At 41.6% G+C, this 26155-nt stretch overlaps 1 protein-coding gene across 1 annotated transcript in view; it reads right to left on the bottom strand.

Moving 5' to 3' along the window:
• PGBD5 (piggyBac transposable element derived 5) overlaps positions 1–26155 on the bottom strand; it is a 68501-nt gene that overhangs the window by 34344 nt on the left and 8002 nt on the right. Inside the window, exon 2 of the mRNA XM_066178754.1 lies at positions 7017–7444. Within this exon, the coding sequence (XP_066034851.1) occupies positions 7017–7444 (428 nt within the window). The remainder of the gene's footprint in view (positions 1–7016; positions 7445–26155) is intronic.

The following is a 26155-nucleotide window of genomic DNA, read 5'->3' as shown; positions in this document are numbered from 1 at the left end:
GAGCAAGTCACTGAAGGCTCCCCTCCTTGTACATGAGGGGAAAGCAGTCCCAGCAGGCCATCATTCATACCCTTCTAAAGATGTGCAAAATAGCCAAATGGGTTATAATTTAAAGGAGTCTATTCTTTTCCAGTGACCATCCCTCCAGGAGACAGGCCCAGAAACAGGTATGCAGAGGCTCCCACCCTCAGACAAAGCCTTTCCACACCTGCATGTGTGCTACTTTTGTGCACATCCGTGCAGTCAGTGGTGGAAATGAGAGCAAAGCCGCAATAAACCTAGGAGTGATGCTTGTAGGAGGGATGTGGTGGGTGAGCAGTTAAGCACCAGGGACGAGCAGCTGCTGGCCTCCTGAATACAAGATGTTTGCTGAGCATCACTCTGTCAGCCCAAAATAGGCACCCGTGCCTCCCCAGGCAGTGATGGCTGCACACTGTCATTTATACGCACTCCATTTCTTAACGACTCATGAAACATTCACAGGACCATCTGAAAGCACTCTTGTGAAATGTTCAAATTACGCACCAAAATGCAGATGTGAGCAAGGAGAGCTGCACACAAAGCTATTTGTTCTTCCAGCTGCAGCTGCCCTGTTTCCCCACTGAAGCCAAATCTTCCTCTCTCTCAAGATCCACACAGAACACAACCCTTCCTATCTAAAGGCCATCTGAGGCATTTTTTGCTTCCACCTCAGAGGATTCTGAACATTTTGCAAATATTAAACTTCCCCTCATTCGCCTTTCTGCACCTCATGTGCAGAGGGAAGGAGCACATCCTTTGGGATAGGGTTGGATACATGGTTAAGAATTTCTCGGCTTCTGGAAAGGCTCTCCTACCTGCCAGATCCCATTGAGTGGTGTGGTTCCACTGTTATAATCTCCCCTGCTGTAGGATGGAGAGCAGCAGAAAGAAAAGGCTGTATAAGCATCACTTTAGGACATCTTTCACCCTCTGTCATTAGCTTCTTTCCCTCTGCACCACAGCATGAACTCTCCTAGCAGCAGCTCTACTGCATCCTGTTTACCCGTCACACTCTTTCTGCCTTCTATGACACAGTAAGGCCTGTCAGCTGTACATCTAGAAAGCAAATCTGAATATTTAAAACCTCTCTCCATCTTCCTTTTCTCCCTGCCCATGCTCAGCTCTGCCTTCCCTTCTTTGTTCCCCTGTACTGAATTTAAGTAATTTCTCTGTAAGTTCCAACTCAACTTCTGTGAAGAGGGAAGAAAAATGTGAACAGACTAGGGCAAGATGTGCTGGTGCTGCAAAGATGAAATGTGGTCAGGCAAGGAAAGTGAACTGAAAACCCTGGAGCTTGCTCTTCCTACAGAGACTGGGGAACAAGTGTTATCCCTCCACATGCAACCACTGCTTCAACAACTGTAAAGAACTTTGCAAGCATATGGGTTATGCCTGCTCCTGTCACTGACATGGTGTTTTTAGGACAAAAGTTAGCCCTGTTGCTACTGGCCCATCCTATTAGTTTGTTTACCCTCCTGTATTCTCAGTCTCCTTGTTTTTCATGTAACCTCAATTCCACCCCTTGGCCAAATCCCCAAGCAAACTTATTTTGCTCCCTCTCTATTTCCCATTCTTGCTGCAGCTGCAATACACACTTTTACAGGAGTGAGCTTACTGCCCCCATGGCATATTCTTTCCTGGTTCTCATCTTCCTTGATAAAAATCTACTTTCAGGCTTAATTAACTCTTACACATATTCCTGGCCACCTCTTCACCATCTTTTTCTCACTCCCCAAGTGCTCCCCTCTTCCTATTCTGACTTCCTTTGATGCAAGACAGCTTGTGGATTTCTTCATAGAAATCACCTCCATTTTCTTCTCTCAAATTCCCAGTTCTGTTCAGATCTTAGAAACCCCCCATCTAGTTGCTTTGTTCCCCCACTGCTATCACATTGCTTCTCTTCTCTTCTCTCTTCTCTTCTCTTCTCTTCTCTTCTCTTCTCTTCTCTTCTCTTCTCTTCTCTTCTCTTCTCTTCTCTTCTCTCTCTCTTCTCTTCTCTTCTCTTCTCTTCTCTTCTCTTCTCTTCTCTTCTCTTCTCTTCTCTTCTCTTCTCTTCTCTTCTCTTCTCTTCTCTTCTCTTCTCTTCTCTTCGTAATCCTTATTCTGATAGATCTACTTGCTATACTTTCACTCTTTGTTTTTCCCTCAACATGTATTTGGACTCCAAGTGTTGCAAAGGCAAGACTCCAAGATGGGACTCCATCAATTGCTCCATCTCTCAATATCTTTCACTCAGAGAACAAAACAGCCACTGTCAGGAGTGCCTTTCTTTCTTCTCCATTTTAGATCATTTCCAATGCTCTTTCCACACCAAAATTCCACCCATCTGCTCTCACCAGAGCCCAAACAGGCTTGTAGACAAGGCCCTGAATGACTAGGTCTTTTGTACTCGGAACTCCTGGACTCCATATACTTAGAGAATGAACCAACATTTCCGGGAAACATCTCCCCCTGAGCTCCATGGCTGTCTCTTCAGCCTGTCTCCTGGAGAAGCTGCCTCAGCTTGCCTTGTCTCTGGCTTTTGGTGGGTACCATCCAGTTGCAGAGGCCCCTGGGTAACTGCATCTGGATGCACAGACAGTCATTCCTCCTGCAAGAGTAGCTTGTGCTTCTGCATCTCTCTTCCAAAGCTCCTCCTGTCTAATCTAAATTCTCTTGCTGGTGTCTGACATCTCTGCTTGCATATCTAGCTGTCAGTTCTGATTTCATTATGCTGCATTTGAGAGCATCTCCCTTCCCTTAAGAACCCCTCAGCATCTCCGTTTTTGGTCATAGCAGAGATCCCTCTACTCCTGCTGCAGATATCACTGGCTAGTGAATCTGAATGTCAGTCTTTACCTCCTACTTGCAAAATCTCCTCAGCCAGGAAATGCCTGCATTTTCCATGCTTTCTGAGTAAGAGCTCTAAAATGGCACTCATTTTAGAGTAACAACCCACCCACCCAGACAAGCTTACATCCAAAACCCACAGCCATCCTGGAACAGTTTTACTTTTACTCAACATAAGCCAATCTTCTCCTACAGACTGCTGCTGGAAAGCCATTTTCCTAGTCCATCACTCTGACCACATCACTTTTCTTTATTTCTCTCCCACAGTTCTTCTCCAGTATATCAGACAGATTCTTTTCCTTTTCAAAGTCCTACTTGGCCTATCCACATTTTACAGATCCTATTTGCCATCATTCAGAGGTTAACTCTGACCTCCAATGAAGCCATGATTCCATGCTCCTCTGCCCATTTGTTCAGTCTTCAATCAATCCTCTTAAAAATCAAAAAGTCAGTTCTTACAGCACTCCATTACTGTTAAGTAATTTAAAAATAGCAATGAAGTTTCATAATTTTCTGCTGCCAAACTCTTCCTAAAACTGGCTTCACAAAAGGATCAACTGGCCAAGAGCTACAGGACATCAGAAATTTACCTTGCTGTTCAATATCCTTATTGCTCCTCTGTCTTTCTTTTGCTCAACATCTTACACTTGGCCAGCATTCTCTGAATATTTATGTATTTGTGTCACACTCACAGAAGCCCTAAGACAGAATGATTCTCATTTGGGACCAGCACTCTTAACTCCTAAGGGATCATTTTGAGAACAGGAAATCTGAAATATAGAGGTACAGCACAAGCACGATCTTATCATTTGGAAATACCCAATATCAAGTGAGCATTTAATCATGAGGACACAAAAACAAGTTGACCAGCCTGGTTTTGTCCCTTTGTGTGTTCAAGAGGTTGTCATCTAAAGCTGTGAGCTGGTTTGGAAGAGTTATTGACATTAAAATTGCTTAGCTGTACCCTATGATACCACCAAGAGTGAAACACAAAGAAGCTGCCCAGTTAATTGGCCAAAGTTTAGCACTGTGCCCTTGGAGCAAGAGGTTGGAATTACATCTCTCTTTTTGCCAGGGGGTTCACTCTTGCTGGAGATAAGAAGGCGACTGGTCCCAGGTGATATTTCACTGGACAGTTGGAAAACTGTTTGGCTCTAAAGCACCAAAGAGAAGGTACTTTAGAGGGAAGTATAGAGTACCTGGAGTTATGCTCCTGACCTCCCCCAGACTAGTCAGGGACAGCCAGAGACAGCAATCCTGTCTAGCCGCATCCTGCTGATGAGCATATAAATACTCAGCAGGCACAGAAGGATATTTGAGCAGTGATGTTATTTCCCCTGAACTCCTCTGGTTTCTGGAATTCAGTGTATATCCTTGGCAGCTGAGTACCCATGAATTTGTTGCTCTACACCTCCCAAGCACAGGCAGGGCAGCCTCCCTGCCTTCAGGCTTGCAGACAGTAGCACGCCTACAAAGCTAAGTAGCAAAGAAACAACACTGTTTACAAGAACAGCCCCAAATCTCACCCTCTTGTTGTTCAGGTAGAGGAAGTGTTTATTTATACAGATGATGCTGAGGAGGGATAAGATGCAGAGAATATTCCTGTCTTTTTTTTTTTTTTTTTTTTTTTTTTTACCAATCTAGGTCAGAACACCATTTTTTAAACTTCAGAAACTACAGCCAGCACTGCTGATGCACAATTAAAATGTTCTGGACTTTCAATTCCTTCATAAGCTGGAGAGTAATTATTTCCTTTTGTTTGCTCAGTATATTTAGCAAAATCATGGCAACTCTAGTGTTATTTTTACAGGCACATTTGGGCGGAGGTAGGGGTCACAGCTGAGAAAAAAAAACCCTAAGTATTTTCTGACAGAAGTTCCACTTGAAGAATCTTTTCTAGCTCTCCAACAAGAAAAGATCAAATCTATAGAAAAAATAACTGGGAAGGTAGATGTTGTAATGCCAGCTGGATGCAGATTGTCCCTGCTCTGTCCATAGGGGTGAGTTAAACATGGCATCTTCCTAATCTGTGTTCTGTGACTCCACACTGCCAGAGGACAAGGATCAGTAACAAGCCTACCTATAAGCCCAAACAGCCCTGCTGCCTTCAACAGGAGCTGTCATTTAGCTTTTGACGCCACATATAAGAAGGTAGCATAAAGCTGGTGGGTCAGCAACAAGGCACCCAGGTACTACAAGTCTCATGTTTAAGATACAGATGTACCTTAAGCAACAAATCCATTCTGAACTTGGGATTTCAGGTATCGCCAACCACAGAAACCTGGGCCCTCCTTTCCAGCTGGCTTTCAGAGACACAAACTTCAAAAGCTTATGTAAGTGGTTCTTTCCCCTCATCCTTCCATTTGTTTCTGTGCCACTGCCTTATTATTTTTAATTATTTTTGGTATTTCTCACTGGGCATTCTGGGTTTGATGCTTACTGCAGTCTGCACTCAAGACAATTTGCAGGGAGAGGTCTTTCCTGCTGTTTTGAGTAGATGGGGTCCTCATCTCTTGAGACAGGTAGTGTGCAGACCTGACTGATGGCACCCAGGAGGACGTCACGCACAAGGCTCATTTCAGGAGGAGGCCTGGAACATCCCCCAGTAGGCTTTCAGGAGGTACACTAGGGTATTTTTAACAACAGATTCAAAACCTTGTTCTTTCTCACAGGGTTATTTTCGAAGTTGTATTTTAGTGCTTTTTGTTCCATTCAATATCACTGAAACACCCTGCATAGAAATCACTGACGTAAACACTGAGAAAGGAGCAGAGAAGTGGAGGGGGAAGAAAGAAAATTGGGTTGTCTCTACTTCTTCCCCCTTATTTTATTTAAGTAGTATCTCCTTACCAAGCTCAGGATAAGAATACATTTTCCTTGTGAAGATTTACATGTTTTGCCACTGCAAACAGGGTGCTGTGATTTTGTCAATTCAGTTCTCAAGCCTTCCTCAGGATAGAGAGTGGGAGAAGGCATATACATGCAAATAAAATCTTATCCTTTAATGGATTTGCACTCACAGTGTGTGCCACAGCACACCATTATAAACACTTGCATTAGACACAGTGATCACATTTCTGAAGCCTTTATTTTCTGCCAATTGAAGTCAGCAGCCATAAGGATTAGATTTCATATCTTTATGGGAGCTCAGCCCCAACAATTCCATGTTTCTCACTGCCTGTTTTGTTTTAATGGAAACATACCTTGCATAGTTTAGTGAGAACACTCCTCCCTCCTCCCTTTTATACCTTAACAGCTTTTTAGGCAACTGTGTTCTCAAGAGTTATAGGTATGATTTTTATTGCCTACAAAATAGAAAAAACTGGAATCACTCGCCATTTATTTTAGGCACACTTCAACGGATGTGATGCATCTATGCCTTCATTAAATTTGTGCAGTGGGCAAAAATGGGATGCTTCAGAAAGGAAACAAGAAGAAAAAGAGGACTATGGACACAACACTCTTTCCAAATGCCCAAGTGAAATATTTATATTCTGGAAATAGAGAATTTATTGAAAAGTTGTATCAAGCAGTAACGTATTTTATGCTTATTCCTTTTTCTTTCCAGATTTCTGAACATGACCAGTAGCAAAAGCTTCAAAAGCAGATTATTTGTATTGAACAAAGTTTAAACAGAGTATGATGAATATTAAAAGATTTTTACCTGTCCCCCTTTCCAGTCATGAGGGAGCAGCTGTGTTACTGGACCATACAGCAAGCACCTACTGCTAAGGTCAGGGACAGACACTCTGGCAAACTCAACTCCACCCAACTCAGTCTGCTGCCCCTCCAGCCCAGCTGCACCAGCTCTGCCCTTTCTACCCTTGTACAACCTGCAACCTCCCATCCTCAGGAGAGCAAAACCTACCGGTGCCAGCCTCACTGAGAAGTGCCCAGGCTTGTTCAGGTCACTAAAGCAAACAGCTCCAGCTTGGAGAGCACCATTCCCACTGAAACCTGCCTGGTGCCTGCACTGACAGACACTGACGAGCACTCACACAGGACAGTGCTGCTTTCTGTCTTGTTTCATGGAGGCACCGCAGCACAGCTTCACACTGGGAAGCCCCAGCTCTTTCCCCAGGTAGCTGTGCTGTGCACTTTCTCTCACAAGTGGGACAACCAGAGAGCACAGGTCATATGTTCCCTGCCAACAGCTTAACTCTTACCTGGGCTTGTGAAGGTCTGAAAGCAGAGTCAAAGCCATTCTGCAGAGAGTCCAGAAAAGGCTGGATTTTGTAGAGGCTATGAGTTGTCTGGCTCGAGCGGAAGGCCACAACGTGGAAGTACTTCAGAATCTTCTCAAACCTTGATTGTGTCATGATAAGTGCAATGCTCTTGTTACTGTAGAAGCCACTGCTCCAGATGCTGAGAACAGACTCACAGTGGTGGATGCTGGTTGATATCATGTAGCCTAAGAAGGCCTTCATTTCTGTCAAGGTGACGTCAACCCAGGCATCGTCACTACCAAACCTCTCCTGGTATTTCTTGGCATACATGTTGGTTTGCACCACCATATTCTTTAGTACATTGTCAGGGACAAAGAGCTGAAAAAAGTCCATGGCACTGGCAGTCAGGGGCATTTTTCGCGTTGGACCTAGAATAAAAGTAAGAAGGAAAGATAGACACGCTCCTGATCACCACAAAGCACAAAGAAATTAGAAGCATGATTAATTTTTCTAATGCAAATGATGGCACATATCCATTGTCTGACAGACTTCATCAGGAAATTTCCCCTTCCCCACACATTCTTCCTCCTATATGGTACTATCCACTCTGAAAAGTTTCTCCCTCTGCTCTGCACACTCATTGCTTTGAAGCATACAGATCTGTGAGACAAGCAGGCATTTTATTTCTCCACTTACACATTATCTGCAATTTTTATCCTCAGCAGCTGTTTTGTACCTTTTCTGGATAGTCTTTTATTTGTCCATACGCATGTCAAAGCAATACCTTCCTCCAAACACTCCAGAAGGACAGTGTGAGTGCTCCAGAAACAGCACTGTCCTCATCCCAGTTGATGATTCCTAGGCTCTAGAACCACCTTTTCTCCTGTACCTCTAATTCCTGCCCAGTTCATTGTCATAATTCTATGACTTTCGTATCTGTCCCTGCTCCACACAGAGTCACATACAGGTCATGTCTATGTGTTTTTGAGTTTTGTGTCTCTGCCACCACACCAGAGTTTTATCCTGCACTCTGATATCCCCAAGAAAGCACATTACCAGAACAAGTCACAGCTACCATGTGGCAAGTGTCACTATCCCACGTCACAGAGAATATTTTTAGCACTATAATGCATGCAGTGGAACTCTTCCTCCCATAATGTAATAAGCCTTGCAGTCCCACACTGTCATTACTCTAGCATTCCACTGATCTTGCACCTTCTCTGCCAGTTTCAACTACTCCATAAGAGGAGAGTGAAAAAAACAAAAAGGAGGCTCTAAGGGCTGGCAGCACTGTATCAGTGTTACAAGGTCAGCCAGTCAGACAACCAGATAACACTAAGCTGAATTAGGAACGTCAAACCTGCAATACCAGGGATGCAGATACCAGTATCTACAGCCCACTCTCCTCTAATCCCTCCCACAAACTAACCAAGCTCCATTCTAAAAGTAGTAGTTTTCAGGCTTGCACCTTGTGGTAGCGTTTTAGTTAACCAGGGCAGGGAACATTTTCTACTCTACAGAAGCAGTGAAAACCAATACTCTGACAGGAGCAGCCTCTTCAAACCCAGCAGACAGGGGAGCACTTAAAAGCAGCTCTGCAGCCCAGTGAAAAAGACAATGTCATAGGTATAATCCCAAACCAAGAGCTGGATCCAAGAAATCCTGCATCTTAGTCCAGCAGCCTTCAGCCCTGGGACTGTCTGAAACACTCTTCCTAATCAAAAGGAGAAGGCATACATCTTCTCATTTGGAGTTCTGCCCAACAAGAGTGAGTCTTTCCTGCACTACAGGGCTTTGGATCTCAGCATCAACTCTCCCAGCTGCAGCAGAGCTTGAGATTGACTATTCCACAATCTGGCTCTGCAAAGATCCACTAGCACACTGGTCAGGTCACATTCTCCAGCACCCCTGCACCGCAGTTCACGTTCCTAGTAACAGCAACAACTACAGCTTGCAGAAATTTTCCATGAAACAGAACTACAAGGAATTACACAAATAATGGACTTGCTCTTAAGCCTTAAAGTTTGGGTGCACTCTGGTGGACTCAAGCTACTAGGACAGCAAAAATAGCATCAAGACTTTGAAACAGTAAACCTTCAGATTGCAAAGAATGCCAAAAAAGCAAACACTGGATTGTTTTTGTAAGTGCAGTGGGGAAAAAAACCCATCTATTTAAAGATTACTTTCCAATTTTAATTTGTGAGATTGAGAAACTTTCAGTTGAAAGCACATTCTTCTGTATTGTAAGACCAGAGGAAAGAGCCCTACACAAACCACGTTTTGGTAAAGACAGAAGAGAAAATTTCAATTTAAATTATAAAAGATTTTCATTATCAAGTGAAAACTATGGGGCTAGCATAGATATATTTACTTCACCTTAACCGCTAGTGCAATAATAAAGCTGCTTAACAAATGTTTTCTTCTTTCAATCAGGAGGTTTGTGTTCTGCTAGCATTGGCTTGACTATTAAAGCTCACAAAACACGCTCTACACATGATTCTGTAACTTCATTCTTCACCATAACTTAATGAAGTTTTTATCTTCTACAGTAGGCATGGCTTTCTGATAACAACACATGGAACAGAGCGTATTCCTAGTTATATATGGAATCTTGAGTAACTATTGAACTCAACTCCAGTTGTCAAGCAACCTTCCAGGTAGCACACAGAGTTTTTGAATACCTGGCTTCAGAAGCAAAATCTGGGAGTAGGGGTAATGTTTTAAGTCTTGTCTACAGAAAACAAGAATTCATAAAACATTAAGTCTTACAAAGTGAAATATGTTCATCTTGAGACTTGTCGATATGGACAATAGGTACATGCTAGATGCCATCTTTAGGGAGGTAAGAGCAGTCAGAAGCACAAAAAATGTGATTTTGGTGCTATTAAATTTCTAGCAGCTGCACAAGTTTACCTTGATAAGTGATAATGAAACCTGACAGGTATTAGGGATACGATAACCCTTTCTTACCTAGCAGCCCTGCTCCAGCCACAGAGAACCTGCTACCTCCCCTCCTTCCTGAAATAAATATGCAAGCTTTGTATCTCATTGGTCATGCAGAACCTACACAGCTCTAAAAAAGCAAGCTGAATCACTTTCTGACTCAAACATCAACATAATTGTTGATTAAATAAAATTATGAAAGCTCCTGTATAATCTCATTGTCTTAAAAAACAGCCTTTATTGGCAAAGAGAGCACAACTGATTCATAATTTACCGATATGCAATATAACAAGAGCGACATTGAATTTCAGTAGGAAAAGAACTGAATTTTTAACATAAATTGAGTTTTGCATAGTTAATGACCAGGCTAAAATATTTAAATATTACCTTCTAAATACACAAATATATCCCATAGAGAGCCAACTGTCTGCATAAGGAACTTAAATAGCTAATTTTTACTTTTTAAGGACTTGTACATTGACTTAAATGGCACTTACCCAGGAAATACTGATATGAAAAAGAGTTCAGTGTTTCAAATGTGCACTGTTTACCTTTCAAAGCTGTACTCAGTCAAATGAAAGAGTGGCTTTGCCTAGTTGTCTATTCTCAGAATGATTATACAATTATGACTGTAGGTAAAATTCAGATTTTTCTCTCTCCTCTGCTAGAGAGTGTCGTTTGCATGGAAAATATATTTACTTTCATAGGGTTTCTTTAAAGGCCAATCAGGGTTTCCAATACAAATTACAGAGACAAAGTGCAAAAGCACTCTTGCAGTGTCTGAACATGCAGCCCAACCCAATATTCCATGCACAGGCAGGACAGGGGCAGAGCTCTACTGAGTAACCTCTGACTGGGCAGCACACACCAGAACACACAGCCAGCACCAGAACTTTGGGCTTGCTCTAGCTGACCTTGTAGGACGTGGAAAATAACAACTTCTCTTATGATACAGCCTACACACACAAGCTTCTTTTCTTTCTCACCCTGTCTGCCAGCAAAAACTTGCCTGTGCAAACCGCAGCAACCACCTTGCAAGGCATTACTGTTGTTTTGGCTCATTGGTTCCATTTTCTCTTTTGCACTCAGAAGGAATGCCTCCCACAAAGAGACATCTCCATTTGTAAGAACAGTCTCAAACTAAATGAAAAAGCTATGCATGAAAAGTCATTTGTGTGTCCATACTGGTGACCCGACTGTGAAGCAAAAGCTGGCACCTCGCCCTCAGAGTGTGTGCATTGCAGAACCCATTTTGGCTCAACTCAGCTCAGGGCAAACTGCAGCCGCCTCGCTGGCTCCGATGTCTAGCAAGAGAACAGGCTGCACACACAACTTCTCAGCAAACATATCCACTGCAGAACACCCAGAAAGATTTAAGAAAAAGTTCAGGTGGAACTTCAGGCAGCCCCTGCATGTCATCTTACAATCTCTTGTCTTTTCTCTTGGATGGGTCCCCACTGGTCACATTCTTCCCCCTGCTTCATTTCCTTTCTAGTCTTCTTCGCTGAGCAACACATTAGGAAAAACATAAGAACCCCAAGCGATATAAATGTTTTTTCCTTACTTAACTGGTTTGCAGATAACTAATTTGAGAGCATTTTTAACAGGTTCATGCATCCTTTCCCATTTTTTCTGTTCTGATTACCAACCTGTAATTTAGTAACTCAGAGTTCACAGACTCTATCCAAAAGGGATGGATAAAAGATGGAAAGTTTCAAAACATACTGCAACCCAGCAGTGCTTACAACACAGCATACAAATCTTAAGAAGGTCAAAACCGCTGTTATTTTAGGGAGGATAAATCAGAGATGTAAGGAGGAAACACAGTGAAAGAAAGTTCTTTTGCTCTGCTGTGCAAAAGACTCTGCTCTCATTCAAACTGCAATCAAGGCCCACAGCAAAATACCCCATTACGCTGACAGGCCCAGGTATTACCCTACATATAATAAACCAATCTGCCTGGTTTGCAAACAAACCTTGTGCAGAGCTAATCACAGCTGACTTTGAAATTAATGTAACTTCATTAACAGCTTGGCAGACCCCAATACTCTCAAATCAAGAACAGGAGTGGTAGAAGTATGATTTCAAGAATTCAGATGTAATTTTGATGTCTTCTTTGAGGAAAAATCTAACAATTTATAGACACCCACAAGAATAGCACATTAAGTGTATTATATACAGTTACATACCTATGAAAAATCAACCCATAAACTTTTTTGGCCATTGGGAAGTACTTTCTCCTCCAATATATGGTACAGCCTTCAAAAACCAAGGTTTAAAAAGCCAGTTAACTCCTTTTTGCTAAGTCCAAGCCATTAGAGACTGTTTTATATTCCTGACAAGTTACCTTTGCAAAAGCGCACAATGTGATTTTTGGGTCTTATTTAGAGAACATAAAAAAATGCTGACAGAAGCCTTTCCTCAGAAAATATTCATCCATCAAAAACATCATGACATCTTTATGGAAGGTGTCAATTATTGAAATATGACAGGCAGTTAAAACAATTTCTCATCTTTTTCAATGTGTAGAGAGCATTATAAAGACCTCAAAAAAAAAAAAAAAAGGGCAAGAAAACAAAAAATGATGTTTTAAAATTTCCCAATTGAATATTTTTCAGAATTTCTGTCTACACCAAGTTCCCTCATGTAACCTTTGGAAGCATTGGAGCTTATCTGGCTTGCCAGAATATCAGTTTTCATATCAGCTCTATTCTTAATGGCCTGGAAATGCACATCAGAACATCCTCAAACCATACCCGGTTTGACGGCCTTACGACAAGCCTGTCAAGACAACTTGAAGTAAGTTCACATAACACTTCTTTTCTGAGTTTTATTCCAGTTTATTTTAGAGACTCCTCTCTTGTAGGAACTGGGCAGCAAGTATCCAGGTCTTATTCTGCATGCTTTTGTTCATCTTCATTAGAAAAAGCTACCAAAGCTTCAATGGCAGGCCTACTTTGCCAAGTCAACGGCATCATCCTAATTTATACTAGCTGTGGTTGTGACCAGTATTTTCAGTAAGTAGACATCAGCATTTGTTATTTTGGTAGCCAAATCTTAACTTCCTTTAGGGACTGCCTTGCACAAGAATTCAATATAAATGATGAAAACAGGACCCATACTGTGGCATTCCTTGGAGCTGAGAGCCAACTTAGGAGGAAGCAATAAAAAAAAAAAGTCAACAACTCCTAAGCAAACACTCTTGGCTTAGAAAGAAACTGGACATAGTCCTTCCAAAGATGTTTTTTTTTTTTGTAGACTATTTGAGCTTGCTCTCAGCAGCCCATTCTTATGAGTAAGTTTTTGCAAGGTCACCTTTACAGAAACTTACTTTGCACCCTTGTGTGGGCGTTCAGTAGCCGCACTTCTGCTCTACATTTAGTTTCAGTAAGTCTATTCCAAGCTATTTAGCAAAGTGTGATTCGACTGCCCTCTTCCAACCTTATAAATAAGTCTTTGACAATGCCTCCACGTCTGCACATAATAACCATAGTCAAAAAATTGTTCCAAACAGCTTCTCTGAAAGGCCACTTTCTCTTCCCTCCCCGGCATTAAAAAGGATTGTTTTCTTCACAGCGTCAGCAATAAAGCGATCCGCAGACTGCAGTCTGACTTTTATCCATAGAGAGCATTAAGAGCTGCGTCTAGAAGCAATCCAAGGACAAATGAAAGTGGACTGAAAACCAGCACAGAGCTGCTCCGTGCCGACTCTGGTCCTAAGAGTCCCTGGCCTCCACAGCAAGCAGCACTGAGTTAGAGATAAATTAAATAGAGAACTTATTTAGTAAAACAAACAGTAAAATTTAAACTAAATAGTAAAATTAATTAAGTATTTGGCAAACTAAGGAACTTACTGCAGTTCAGCTTGTTTCCGTGCTGTGTACTGGATCCAGACTGTCATGCAGCATTTTTAATCATTACAGCAAAATCCTTGAGCATTAAGTGTAGGAGGTCAACCTGGCATAGGTCAGGGATGAGCAATACACTGTTCCACCAAACACAGGACAGTCTCCTTCCCTGATGTGATTGTGACCTTCCAATGCCTGGGGTGATAACCAAGACACCTTGCCCATTCCCCTCGATACTGCCATGTGCTGGCAGTTCAGCCTGGAAGAAGTGAAGAACTACAAGGGGGCATCGAGACTGGGATACCAAGGGTAAATAATTTTGGCTGTCACTCAGTAGATTACCTTGTTTGATGAGACACTGTAGAAGAACAACTAAATTTTGGGGCATTCTCAAGAGACCAAACAGGCAGGTCTTGCACCTTTCCCATTGACCAAATGTATGTTTTACTACCAACAGCAGCATTCTCTGGTCTGAGAATGAGAACATGCCAGACATGTTGTGGCAGTCTTCCATGGAAGTGAGCCTTGTTGTAGATTTAAGCCATGGCAAAAAACTGTTTAATTAAAAGAGGGGTTTTTTTGTGTTTACCGTCATGTTTTAAAGCTACAAAGCTTTCAAGCTGTGACATGTACAAATAATAAAGAACCCACTGCAGCTGATGTTGACACCTTTAATTATATACTTAATTTCTGTGGTGAGATTTTGCAATCTACCTATCACCATTTTCCCAACATCCAACAGGACCTCCCAAAACACTAACACAAGGTCTTATGGTTAAAATACTTTCCAAAAGCTGAAGACCTTAAAGCAGCAGAGTAAACGCTGAAGTAGTACTACATTGTGTCAGTTTACATAATTCTTTGCCCATTATTTGGCTGTGGAACTGCATATGCTCCTCCTCAGGAGAATTCCTGCTGCAGCAGCTTCCATGGCAGTAGTCCACTGTACTTTTTTGCCACTGTAGTTTTCTGTTAACATTTTACTGCACTGCTCCTGGCAGCCCAGCTGGCACTGGGCATATCTAGCAGATTAGAGATGACCATTGGTGTGCTGACTTCATTCACCACCTGTAACACAGCTTTTAGTAGATCACATAGCAGCCACACATCTGTCTGTGGGCATAGCTATGCACATTTATGAAATAACTGTACAAAGCAGCATGGATAGTTTTATGTCAGCACAAATCCCATTAAGGGTGACCTTCATATCTAATGCCAGAGGACTGCTTTGGGATGGTTCCACTTGGGGACTCCTCTCCTACACTGGTAATCCTTGTAGGTGCAATCCCACCATCCCATCTTTCTGTCCCAGGCTCCTGGTCTGTTTTAGTACACACTGTTCACAAACACCATTACCCCATGCAACTTGTTCCTTTCCAGAAATTTAAAATAAAAGTCCACCTGTATAAGCATCAGCAATATTTGATGTAAGGACCCTGCCCTGAAAGGTAGGACTTTTGTGTTTGAAGGAGGGAAAATAGCTTGGCATTTTTTCCAAGCAAATCATCAGAATATTTATCTTTTGTAAATCAAAGTCAATAAGTCAATAGAAGTGATGCAACTAATGAGATGCTGAAAGCCTTCACATCAACTCCTGCCATTTACATACAACAGACACATGCCACTGAAAAATGAAAATTGAAAAACCTCCAGTTTTTGAGTCTCACAAAGAAATAGCTTTCTGTTTTGTTTAAAAATAGTTACTTAAAAAAAAAAGAGAAAAAGAATATAGCAACCAGAAATCCAGACAGTTCAGTAAAGCACTGCAGACAACCTTATAATGCATGAACATTAATTTCAGTACAGAACCTCCTAATGATTCTTCTCCATCCCACATGAGCTAAGGTAGCTACAGTACTGGTCTCTGCAATTACTTCCCAGCAGCAACAGGCTTTTTCTGGAGAAGACAGGGAGTAAGTTGTTGGGGTAAGCACATAGTCCCCAAAGTATTCAATGCTACTTCTCACAAACAGATATAAGCACCTACTGCAGCATCCACTTGGGAGAGGATGATCAGCAGGGTGATGCTGCAGCTCTGCTAGAAGAGCTGGAATCTGCCAAGGAGGCTGGTGACAAGAGCTGTATGGGGATATTATTCAGGCTTTTTCAAACCTGTTTCTTTTAGGTTGTACCAGCCTCCCTTGGATTTTACTATCCCCTGTAGGAAAGTATGCACTTGCATTTCTAGGTGAGTTTCATCAACTGCCTAGTAAGAAAAGTCTTCTATGTTGTCATCACCCCGGACTAAGAGGCAAAGAAGTTCTCAACACTCCATATTGCATCTGCACTTACACACTTGCTTTTAAACTTGTAATTCCCTTGCTTTATGTTCTCCATGTTCCTCCCCAACACTTGCAAAAATCTTGGGACAAGCCACATATTCTCTGCTGGTGTATTAAGTTTAGAGGCAGATAAAAGCCTTAATATTTTCTTAGGACACCTAAGGTGCAAAGTGGAGGTCATGTATTCGCAATCCTTGCTGGGTCAGGATTCCTTTACACATGCACAATATCACTTTGTGTGCTTCTTGTTTCCTTATTGCTTTTTTTACTCCTGCCCCTGTTGCTACACTGCCTTTTTCCATCCTTGTTCTGCCTGCCCTAAGAAGTGACCAGTACTGCAGGCTGTCTGAGCATCTCAACTCAAAATAGGCAAGCAGTTGGAAAGTTCAATAAATGACTTCTATATACCATGTACATCAACATCCCTAATCCTCTTACCACATGCAGCATACATGACACACTCCACAGCCCTCTAAGTGCTTAGGCTTCTTAATACCTCTTATAAACCCACAACTTGCCAGTTTTAAGAAGTCAGTGCACTTCTTCAGCAATTAAGAGTGGAAAAAAGAGGCAGTCACCTGTGAAAAACATGAGATTTATTACTTGTACTGCCTGTGTTAACTTCAGGGTGACACAAATGTGTTTAGAAGCCACTGTACCCCCGGGGAAGGTTTTCAGAGAGTTGCATCTGCAGAGAGCAAGCCAGAAACGCAACTCAGAGCTAAACAGTGCATAGAGTCAGAGTGGGATCCTCAGTGGCACAGCACTGCTCACTGTCAGCAGCAGCAGCCCCTCAGCAACATAGCACCATGCCTGCAACCTCTGCCCAGCTACTGTGTGCAGCCTGTGGAACTGCTCAGGTCCCAGCAGCTCCCACCATGGCCCACACCCTGCTGCACAGCTGGCGGGCACAAATGGAGCAGGGGCCAGGCCACAGAGCTAGGTTTGCAAAGAAAAGCATTGTATACTTTTCCCTCACAGCCTTTCAGCTGAGATGCTTTGCTGCTCTGGAGCCAAAGTCCACCTCTTCAAAGACAGGCTTAGTGTGTTGTATTCTGAGATCAGGCAGGGAAAAGACTGGAGGTCACCAGACAGGCATTGCTTGCTAGTAGCCACCCAGAACACAAGATCACAGCTACACTTAGAGGTCAGCTTGTCCAGGCTTCTTGGGGACTGTCAACATATGAACCAATAAAAGCTGAAAGATCTCAAAAATTAATCACTGTAAGAACATAGCTTAGGTTATAAAAGGAGAAAGTATCATGTATTTCTCATCTTGGACCTAGCAGCAAGAAAGATTTCATACAACAGAGATTTTTGAAGAACTTCATGGTGTGTTCACATTTAAAAAAAAAAAATAAAAAAAATGGGAGCCTCCCACTTCCTAGGCTTTCTGGACCTAACTGCTAAAGTTGGTTTTATATAAAAGACAAATCTGCTCCTTTACATGGCTCTTCCAGTTCCTCAGCCATTTGTTACTACGTTCACAAAGCTCTCATTTAAACAACATTTCTTTCCACTCATTCTTTATGTTGACTGCTTCATAAAAAAAAAATTTAAGTAAGAGACCTACTGTGAAACTCCATCAGTTTCTTCCTTCCCCTTTGATACAGCTCCTTTCCTGTTCACTGTGAATGGCCCTGAATAGGTAACATTTTACCTTCCACACCAAGAATTTATTACATGCCTCCCTTAAGGTCCAGATTCTATAGCCCCCCGTTGATGTTTCAGTGGGGGGTAAAAAAAGCCTTCAGATTATTATCAGCAAAACTAGGCCTGGACATTTTATAGCCTTGTGTGAGAAAATCCCAAGCCTACTAGGCAGGCTAGAATGCCATTTATTTGGAGAGGAGAGACAAGACAGAGAAAATAGATGAACATACGGCTTTTCATCACAGCTACATCTGGGTCTGGTAACATCCCTGGCAGTGGGATTCAGACCACTTCACAGAAATTCTCTTTCTGGGCCTGGACTGAAGCAGTTTGGCAGAGCTGGACAAAAATGACCAGAGTGTTCCTTGCCAAGATCTAGGCACCATCTGCTTGGTCATACATGAACTTTTATCAAGATCATTTCATGGACCTTAGCACAGTGCTTTCCAAATGGGGTGCTGCATAAGACAATCTATTGGGGTGCTGGAAGAAAACATTTTCCTCTATTGTTAACAAATAAAAAAATAAAACCATTAAATAGTGTTAATTTCATCTTTATCTCATACTGGTTTAAATTCCGGGATTGTGTATGCTTTATAATGTACATAGTATACATTAGTACAGTAGTGCAGGTATACAATCTATCAATAAGTAAATATACATAGATTGGGGTATCTGTTGAAAAAACATCTACTGATAGGGGTGAATGACCAAAAATGATTGAGGAATCAATCAAACTGCCCTAGAGTTCTCCAGTAACTGCATTCAGGACTAAAGCAGCCTAGCAGATACAGTTCACCCTCTTTTTAGCAGAGAGCTGAATGTGTGCTCAAATCCTATAAGCTTCAGCTGATCTACCTGTAAATTTTATACCAATATAAAAAGGAGCCATTTCCCTTTGTCCTCCAAGAAAACTGTCTTCTTGAAAGAACAGGGGAGTGGTGCTATCACTCAGAAGCCTTTCTACATTCATATAACACTTTTCATGTCACTAAAGAATTGTATATCATTCAATTCATGTCACATATCACTAAGGTAGTACCACCTATGCATATGCTTATATGCATCTCTGGATTCAAAGAATAACGCACTATTTTTTACATCTCTTGCCACTCCCCTCTGAATTTTAATTTGCGTCACTCGCAAATCAAAAGGGTGTGCAAGAGCCTTGTGTTTTTCTCTAGCAGAAATAGGTTTACAGAGCAGAAACTCATTTTGCAGTCAAGCATGCAGATTATTAATCCTAAAAGCAAGACTGCAATATGTGTTGTGGCAGGAAAAAAGGGGAATGTCTTTTTACTACAAAAATTCTCTGTAGTCTATCCTGCAGCCCCTTTGACCTTCCTCCTGGGCCTTATGACCTGCACAGATTTTGGTCACTCTTCGCAAACCTTGGCAAGTAAATTGGAACTCATGCTCTTCAGGAAGCATGGATTTCTTCCTCTGATCAAGGGATTTAATGTTAGTTCCTAACACTCAGATCTGATACCAGACTTTCTGCTGTTAGGACGATACGAAGCAAACAGATTGTACTTTCAATAAACATCAAAAGGGATGTCTTTTTAAAAAATTTTGAGGCTACAAATAGTAACCTCTTTTTGGATCTTTTCCCTCCAGCCCAGCAGAAACCATTTGAGGCAGATACTTAACCTTAAGCTACAGTGATCAAATTATTCTTAGGCATCAGTGCAACACTACCCTGACGTGCATGTTTTTGAAGAGAGATTAAGCATATTTCTTCTAGCCTAGGATTGCTCCAAACAAATGATTTAACAGTATAAGTATTATAATGTAAAGTGATGCAGTCCATAATAAAACACAGAAATAACTGCAAAAGAATGAATATTGGCAAGTATAGTACGGAGTCCTTGACGACACAGCAAAAGAGGTGCTTAAAACTCTGCTTAGAAAAAGTTTTTCTTTTTACTTGAGTCTAAAAACTTGCTTACTTTCTCCTCCCTCTTCTAAATTATAAACAAGGCAGCTAGCAATTACTCCCTACCGCCGTAGTCAGAGAAAGCAAAACTTCAAAGAAATCTTTGTGTCTCCTTTCTTTAGGAAGCATTCAAGATCCACCAGTAAATAGAACATTGAGTTCAGCTAGCCTCAAAGAGGAAATGAAAAGCAACAGCTACACCAAAACTGCTTATAAAGACCATAGCATTTTGCTTTCTTTATAGAAACTATCACTTGACTTTGGTAACATCCTTCTGCCTTTAGAACCAATGTCTTGTGGGTAAGGGACGACAGGGTACACTTTGCAATGTGAGAGAAGAACCAGACACAGGAGACACAATCCCCACTCCTGCCAATACAGATGATTGAGAAGGGAGAATATTCCTTAAATACTTGCTATAAAGAATTGGGCCCATTACTTAGTGATTTAGCCTCTAAACTACATTGGTCTCTTCTATTAGACAGCAGGAGCACAGATGCATTCACAACCCAGACACAATAAAATGCTAACTGAAAACTCCTGTTTTCTGGGGGCAGTTGACACTCCTGAAGTGAAACCTTCATCCAAAAAGAAGACTGAATAGTCACAGGATAACCAAACATATAGATAAACACCACTGTTAGATCTGAATTCAGATCTTGCTGAGCTGCATACTACACTTCTTCCAGCTTTTTAAAGCATTTGATGTGGTGGTGGGTGTGACAGTTCACATATTGTATCTCCCACAAAAGCAGATCTGAACATCAGCTGTAGCAAGCTGGGCAAGCAATGTAGGCAGAAGTACTTGGCCATAACTTTGGTATGTTAGAAGTACCAGCTATTATTTTTATGTGACACTATGAGGCAAGAACAGGCAGAGTCTGGTTTCACATGACCTCACGTCTCAACATCAACCTGCTTGTTCATCACAGGAGATGCTGTTGGAGCCTACAGGCTCTTCTCACTACAAACGTGCTGTCTAAAAAGGATTGAACTCAAGTGAACCATCTCTCAGCAAGGGCAATTCAAAAGGCTGTCACCCCATTAGCTATCTTCCCGTAAGTTAGGTGAGAACTCAATATCTGGAAGACCTTTACCTTCTCCTGCCTCAAGAATGGACTCGAGTACATGGGGCAGCACAAAATTGCCCAAAGCCTGGCTTACTAAGAAGCAAAATTTGATGAACTCCTGCCCCTGACTACCTGCAATTTTAACAAGAACAGTGGAGACATGGTGTCCAGCAGAGCCCAGAGAATAAAAAAAAAAAAAGGAAGTTTCATAATGACTAAGAACAAGATGTCAAAATGTGAAGTATTGGTAGAATCTATATTAAGATACAAGAGAAATGTTCATTTTTATGACAGGAGAAGATTTTAGAAAGCAAAATACAATTAGAGAAACTAAATGCTGTAGCACAGAAGGGCAGGTTAGGAAGAGGTTACAGTACAGATTAAAAGGATTCATTCAGTAGAAACCAAAAGCTTGAAAGTAAAGTTTTGAGCAGCTTTTGCTACACTTATTTCTCGTTCCTTTTCTGATTAAAGTATTGTACTGAAGGATTCTCCCTTTAGCTGCCCATTTCCGCTTAAAAAAAATTAAAAAGAATCCCATCACCCTTTTATCTTAGGAAGAAAGCTGACATTAGAACAATTGGCAGTGCACTGCTCAATGTCAAGCTGCTCCAGGTCAGTACTCAGACCCCTTCTGAGTCAACCTTTCGGCAAAAGACCTGAAGAAAAGGCACGGTTTTTATTTTAACATCTCGCTCACTCTCCTGCAATATATGTCCATAAAATGCTCTCAAACATTTCCGCTTCATCATATGACACAAATGGCTGCTTTTAGAAAAAAACTGATGCTCACTTAGTTTCTTTTCATTGATTCAGGGAGAGATAGCCTGCAGCAGCAAAAAAAAAGAGAGTTAAAAACTAGTATAATCTCAACAACAGCATCACATTAACAGTGTCAAGTCCATTTCATATTTCCAGAACCATTTCATATTCTGTACCTACTTTGACAGTACCAATTCAAAAATATCCATATCCATATTTTATACCCACCATCTGTCCCCAGAAAGCAGTTAGGTGCCTGCACTACTATTTGCACTCAAAATAGTTCAATGTTCTTTGAATTTACCCGAGTCTAGTGTGATTATAGGTTTTGGTACTGCTGCCTGAACTCACACCCCTCTTAACCAGAAACAGCCATGCCTTGTACAGAAAGATCCAAAATGCTCTTCAATAAAATAAAAGGGAGATGAAGGGGAAGAAGGGGGAAGTGAAGACAGAGCAGTTTTCATGACAAAGAGATTAATTATAACCTAGGCTTGTTTCAGCTGTTAGGGCAAGGATTTTGGCTTCATTCTCAAGGCAACTAATGAGGTTCATAACAGACTAAGTTTCAAAAGTCTGAGGACAGGACACCAGAAGCTGAAATACCTGTGACAAAGACACATAAATATTCTAATCTTGCAGTTTAGTATATATTTTTGTTTCTAATCCTCAAATACTAGGAGCCCCATAAGAAGAACCTAAGTGAATACAAGTTCAAGGTAACCTGTTAAACTGGGGAAACAATGACCTCCTAAATCAAATAAGAGCCTTGGTGACTTTGTTTCTCTGATCCCAATACTCCTTGAACACTGAACAGATTTTAAGAAAAGACTAATGAAAGACATCAAGACAAATGCAGACATTTGTATCATAGACAGGTCACCTTAAAATCATTTTTAGTGGATAAGCTTCTAAGATATTACTTACAGGAAAGCTGAATTTATCTGTTCTGTTTCTAGCTAGAGAATTGGCAGCAGCACAGATGAGTAAGAGTATTAGTGTGTCCTCCTTACCCAAATCCTTGACTGAGAAAGAAGTTGTCTGGATGAAGGGAGGTGACTTTGGGAAAGGCATTATTTCACTTTTTTTTTAATCAGGACATGGACTTAGAACCAATTTTATGATCATAACACTATCAGAAAATACTGGGCTGATTGTCCTACTAGATAGTATCTGAATTTATTGGCCAAAATATAACTTAAAAACCCATATTGAAAGCTTTTTCTGTATTTATCTGCTAAAATCAGGCACAATCTCTTATTCTGCAGAGAACTGATACACAACTGACTTCTAGAACAGTCATTTTTTTGGATAGCATAGAACAGGTTATTGGTTATCTTTAGTGGAGATAGTGACATACTAGTACCTTTGAACAAGGAACTTTAAGACCTTACTTGGACACCTGTGCAATCTGTCAAAGAGTTGATCCTATACTGGAAGAGGCAGAGAACTACTACTAGAAGTAGGGGTATATTCTTGCAAAGAACTATTGTGAAGAAATATGACACTTATTTTTAGCCTAGGGCGAAAAAAAAGAAAGACAAAAAAGAGAAAAAGAAATAGCCAAAGGAAAAAAAAAAAAAGCTAAACAGCAAATCTCTTTAAATATACTTGAGGTAAATATCAGGAAAAATGAAGATGTAAGTGCCAAAAAGTAGTCTTTGATTATGAAACAATTTTGCAATGCTCACAAAGAAGTGAAGGAATAATCCATGAAGCAAAAAAACATGGAGGAGACATTCTGTTCTTTCTTTCCAGGACACCTGTTACATGATTATCAGTTATTGCAGGTGTGTGCACCATGACTTAGCTCTTCTAGACCTGTGCTTGTCTTCCTCCATGTATCCATCCTTACAGTCTACAGAGGGTTGTGTTACAATTCAGATGCAAGGAAGCTCTTTATACTTCAAGAAGTGTCATGAACAGAGGCAAGTACAAACCCAGGCACCAGTGGATGATGCACTGCCTCCAGAGTGTAGTATTGCTAATCTCACAAGTCTTTGGGTATTGCCACATCAACCTTTCCTAACATAAGCAGATCAGTGCTTTGAACATAAAGGAATCATAGAGTAAGTCATCTGAGTAGAGACGCAAGATTCATGGACACACAGATCATTACCATAGAAGTGAGGGAAACAACACCCTAAGTAACCATCAAGTCTGCCTGGGCCACTTTCCGGGCCAAAGGGAAGGAGCAAGTTTTGCCTCAACAGATCAGGCAGCCTTCTGCAAGCACAAAGCTCTTTCTCACAAGCTGCACAGCCTCCTCACCACACTAAAAGTTGACATGGAAGACGCAAGTAGCAAGTCCTTTGCATAACCAACCTCTAACTTGATACTAAGCAGCTTGCTAGTTTATCTTAGCCAATCTAAAACAAAGGAAAGTAGTGCTGGAAGGGACTTCAGGAACTCCTTCAGTCCAAGGCTTCTATCCCCATTCAGCACACAAACTGGGTGTCAGTCTGTTACAACAGATCTAACAGGTTAATGACACTTGTTCTCACATTTTCAGTGACACATTTGTCTTCTGCACCACTGCACTGTCTGAGAGTTTCTATGATGTCCGATTCAATTATCCATCAATTTATACCCATTATTCCTCATATTTAGTTTTCAGAGCAGGTAAGGCAGATAATTCCCTTTCCTATAATAGCTCTTTTACTTACCCATATGGCCCTCTGGCTCAAAACCATAATACTAAAAGGCAGCCAAGTTAGTAGCTATTCTGCTTCTGTTCTTTCCCTTCATAATTAACTATGTGCTTCTCACCTGGGTTGGCAACCCAGACTCTGTCTCTTAAGTGGAAAAATAGTCTCATTTGAAGTCTTATACACTCCTTTTGGATGTTTGCCTTCTCACAACAGCATGACACTGAGTTGCACTTGTCTGGTGTTCAGATTCAACCACCAGTTCCTTTTCCATCTAGACAGTTCTTCCCCTCCATTTTCCACTTCTGCTGTTAGTTAGTGCTGCCTTCACACTAAGCGTTCCCCTTTTGCACCATGCCATCGTGCTTCCTGCACTAGACTATTTCAGGCTATCAACAACCTTGGAAATTCTCAGTGTACATGGAATCACTCCCAACTTCATGTTCTCAAAAGGATTAATAAACAAATTCAAGAAGTCCGGCTCCATTCAGGAATGTGCTTTCAGGTTCTTATTAATTAAAAATAGAATCAGGTGGAATTAAATAAAAATAAAAGTAAAAATGTCCCATCAGAACATTTAAGCTTTTGACACATCTTTATGCCACACATGTCTGGAGATGCTAGGCCACACCTATCCAATTCAAATGGAGACAAACAGGCATTTTCAGCAATAACAATTTTAGTGAGAATACCTGATGGGGATTAGATGGTGTTTATCCAGTCAAGTATTTTTGCATCTGCCTGCTTCGTCTCACTATATATTTTAATGCCTGTAGGATATGTTGCAACAGATGTAGTGTAATGCAAAGCACAATGTGAAACTCAGAGCCAGTACTGCAGAGATGGTTCCCACTTCAATAATTTGCCTCCAGACCACTGCAGAAAACAAGGCAGTAAAGTCTGTCATGGAACGCAGTGACCATGGGGGGTCTCCACAAGGATCAGCTAACTCCTAACATTGCACAACTGCTCCACGCACCAAAAACCCCCACAGGTTTGTTTCATACACAAGACATAAACACTGAAGGTAATCTGAACCAAAAGAACTTGCAGGGCATCCATGAACCAAAGGCAGCACTATCTCCCAGTCACTCTGACAGCAGCCAGGCTCTCCATGGCTGACAGGAGGGCTGGCTACCAACAGCATGAGCTGTAGGGACAGGGTACAGAGAATCCACAGCCACAGGGAAGTGGGCTGGAAGAATTCACCTGAGCACTGACAAATTCCTTCTGTATGCTTTTTTTTTTGTGGAAGAGCCATTACAGAAAATCATGGCTTTTGCCGAAGAGTTTATTTCAAGGAGCTGCTGCCAGTGCCCCAGGGCCACCACCATGCCTGACTGGACTTGCTTGGCCCATGAGTGCTCCATGAGAGCTGCCCAGGGCCATCAGTCCCCATCCCAGCTTGGCACAGCCCTGCCCTGCCATGGGCCCCATCTGCATGCCCACATCCTGAGCCAGCCTCACATGTCACCCCAGTGCCCAGGGCTGCCTCAGTGCCCTCAGCTGCAGCTGTCCTGGCTGGGGTGGCAGAACAGTCCTGGCTCTGACTGACTCCAGGAGCACAATGGCAGGGGGCTGCTGTAGAGGCTGGACAATCTCTTAGACCACCTCTCATGTCAGTTTAAGTGTGAGGCATTACCCTGTAGTACAGAACCAGATGAAGAACGGCCTTTTTTGAGAGGTCATTCTTTATTCATCAACTACAACTTCATCAATTGGAAAGACCAAGACGTCATCTACTCTAAAACCCATCACTCTTTTCCCAAGGGGGAGAGTTTGTGATACACTTTGAAGACATGCCCTTAAAAGAAAAAACTGAAACTACTTGCAACAATGTTTGCACCATGAAAATCGCTACAGATCACTCAAATGCAGTCCAAATCTTACAGCTTAATTTCTTTTAATCTCAGAGTCAGTGACAAGAGGGAAGTAATGCAGATCTCCAAGTATAATCTTTCAAACATTGTATTTTTCTTCATCTCAAAACAATCACT

The sequence above is a fragment of the Chamaea fasciata genome, unplaced genomic scaffold (assembly GCF_029207755.1).
Source record: "Chamaea fasciata isolate MVZ Bird 193981 ecotype frontalis unplaced genomic scaffold, bChaFas1.0.hap1 SCAF_3, whole genome shotgun sequence".
Lineage (NCBI taxonomy): Eukaryota > Metazoa > Chordata > Aves > Passeriformes > Sylviidae > Chamaea > Chamaea fasciata.
The sequence above is the reverse complement of the archived record's forward strand: the minus strand, read 5'-3'. Positions and strand labels throughout refer to the sequence as shown.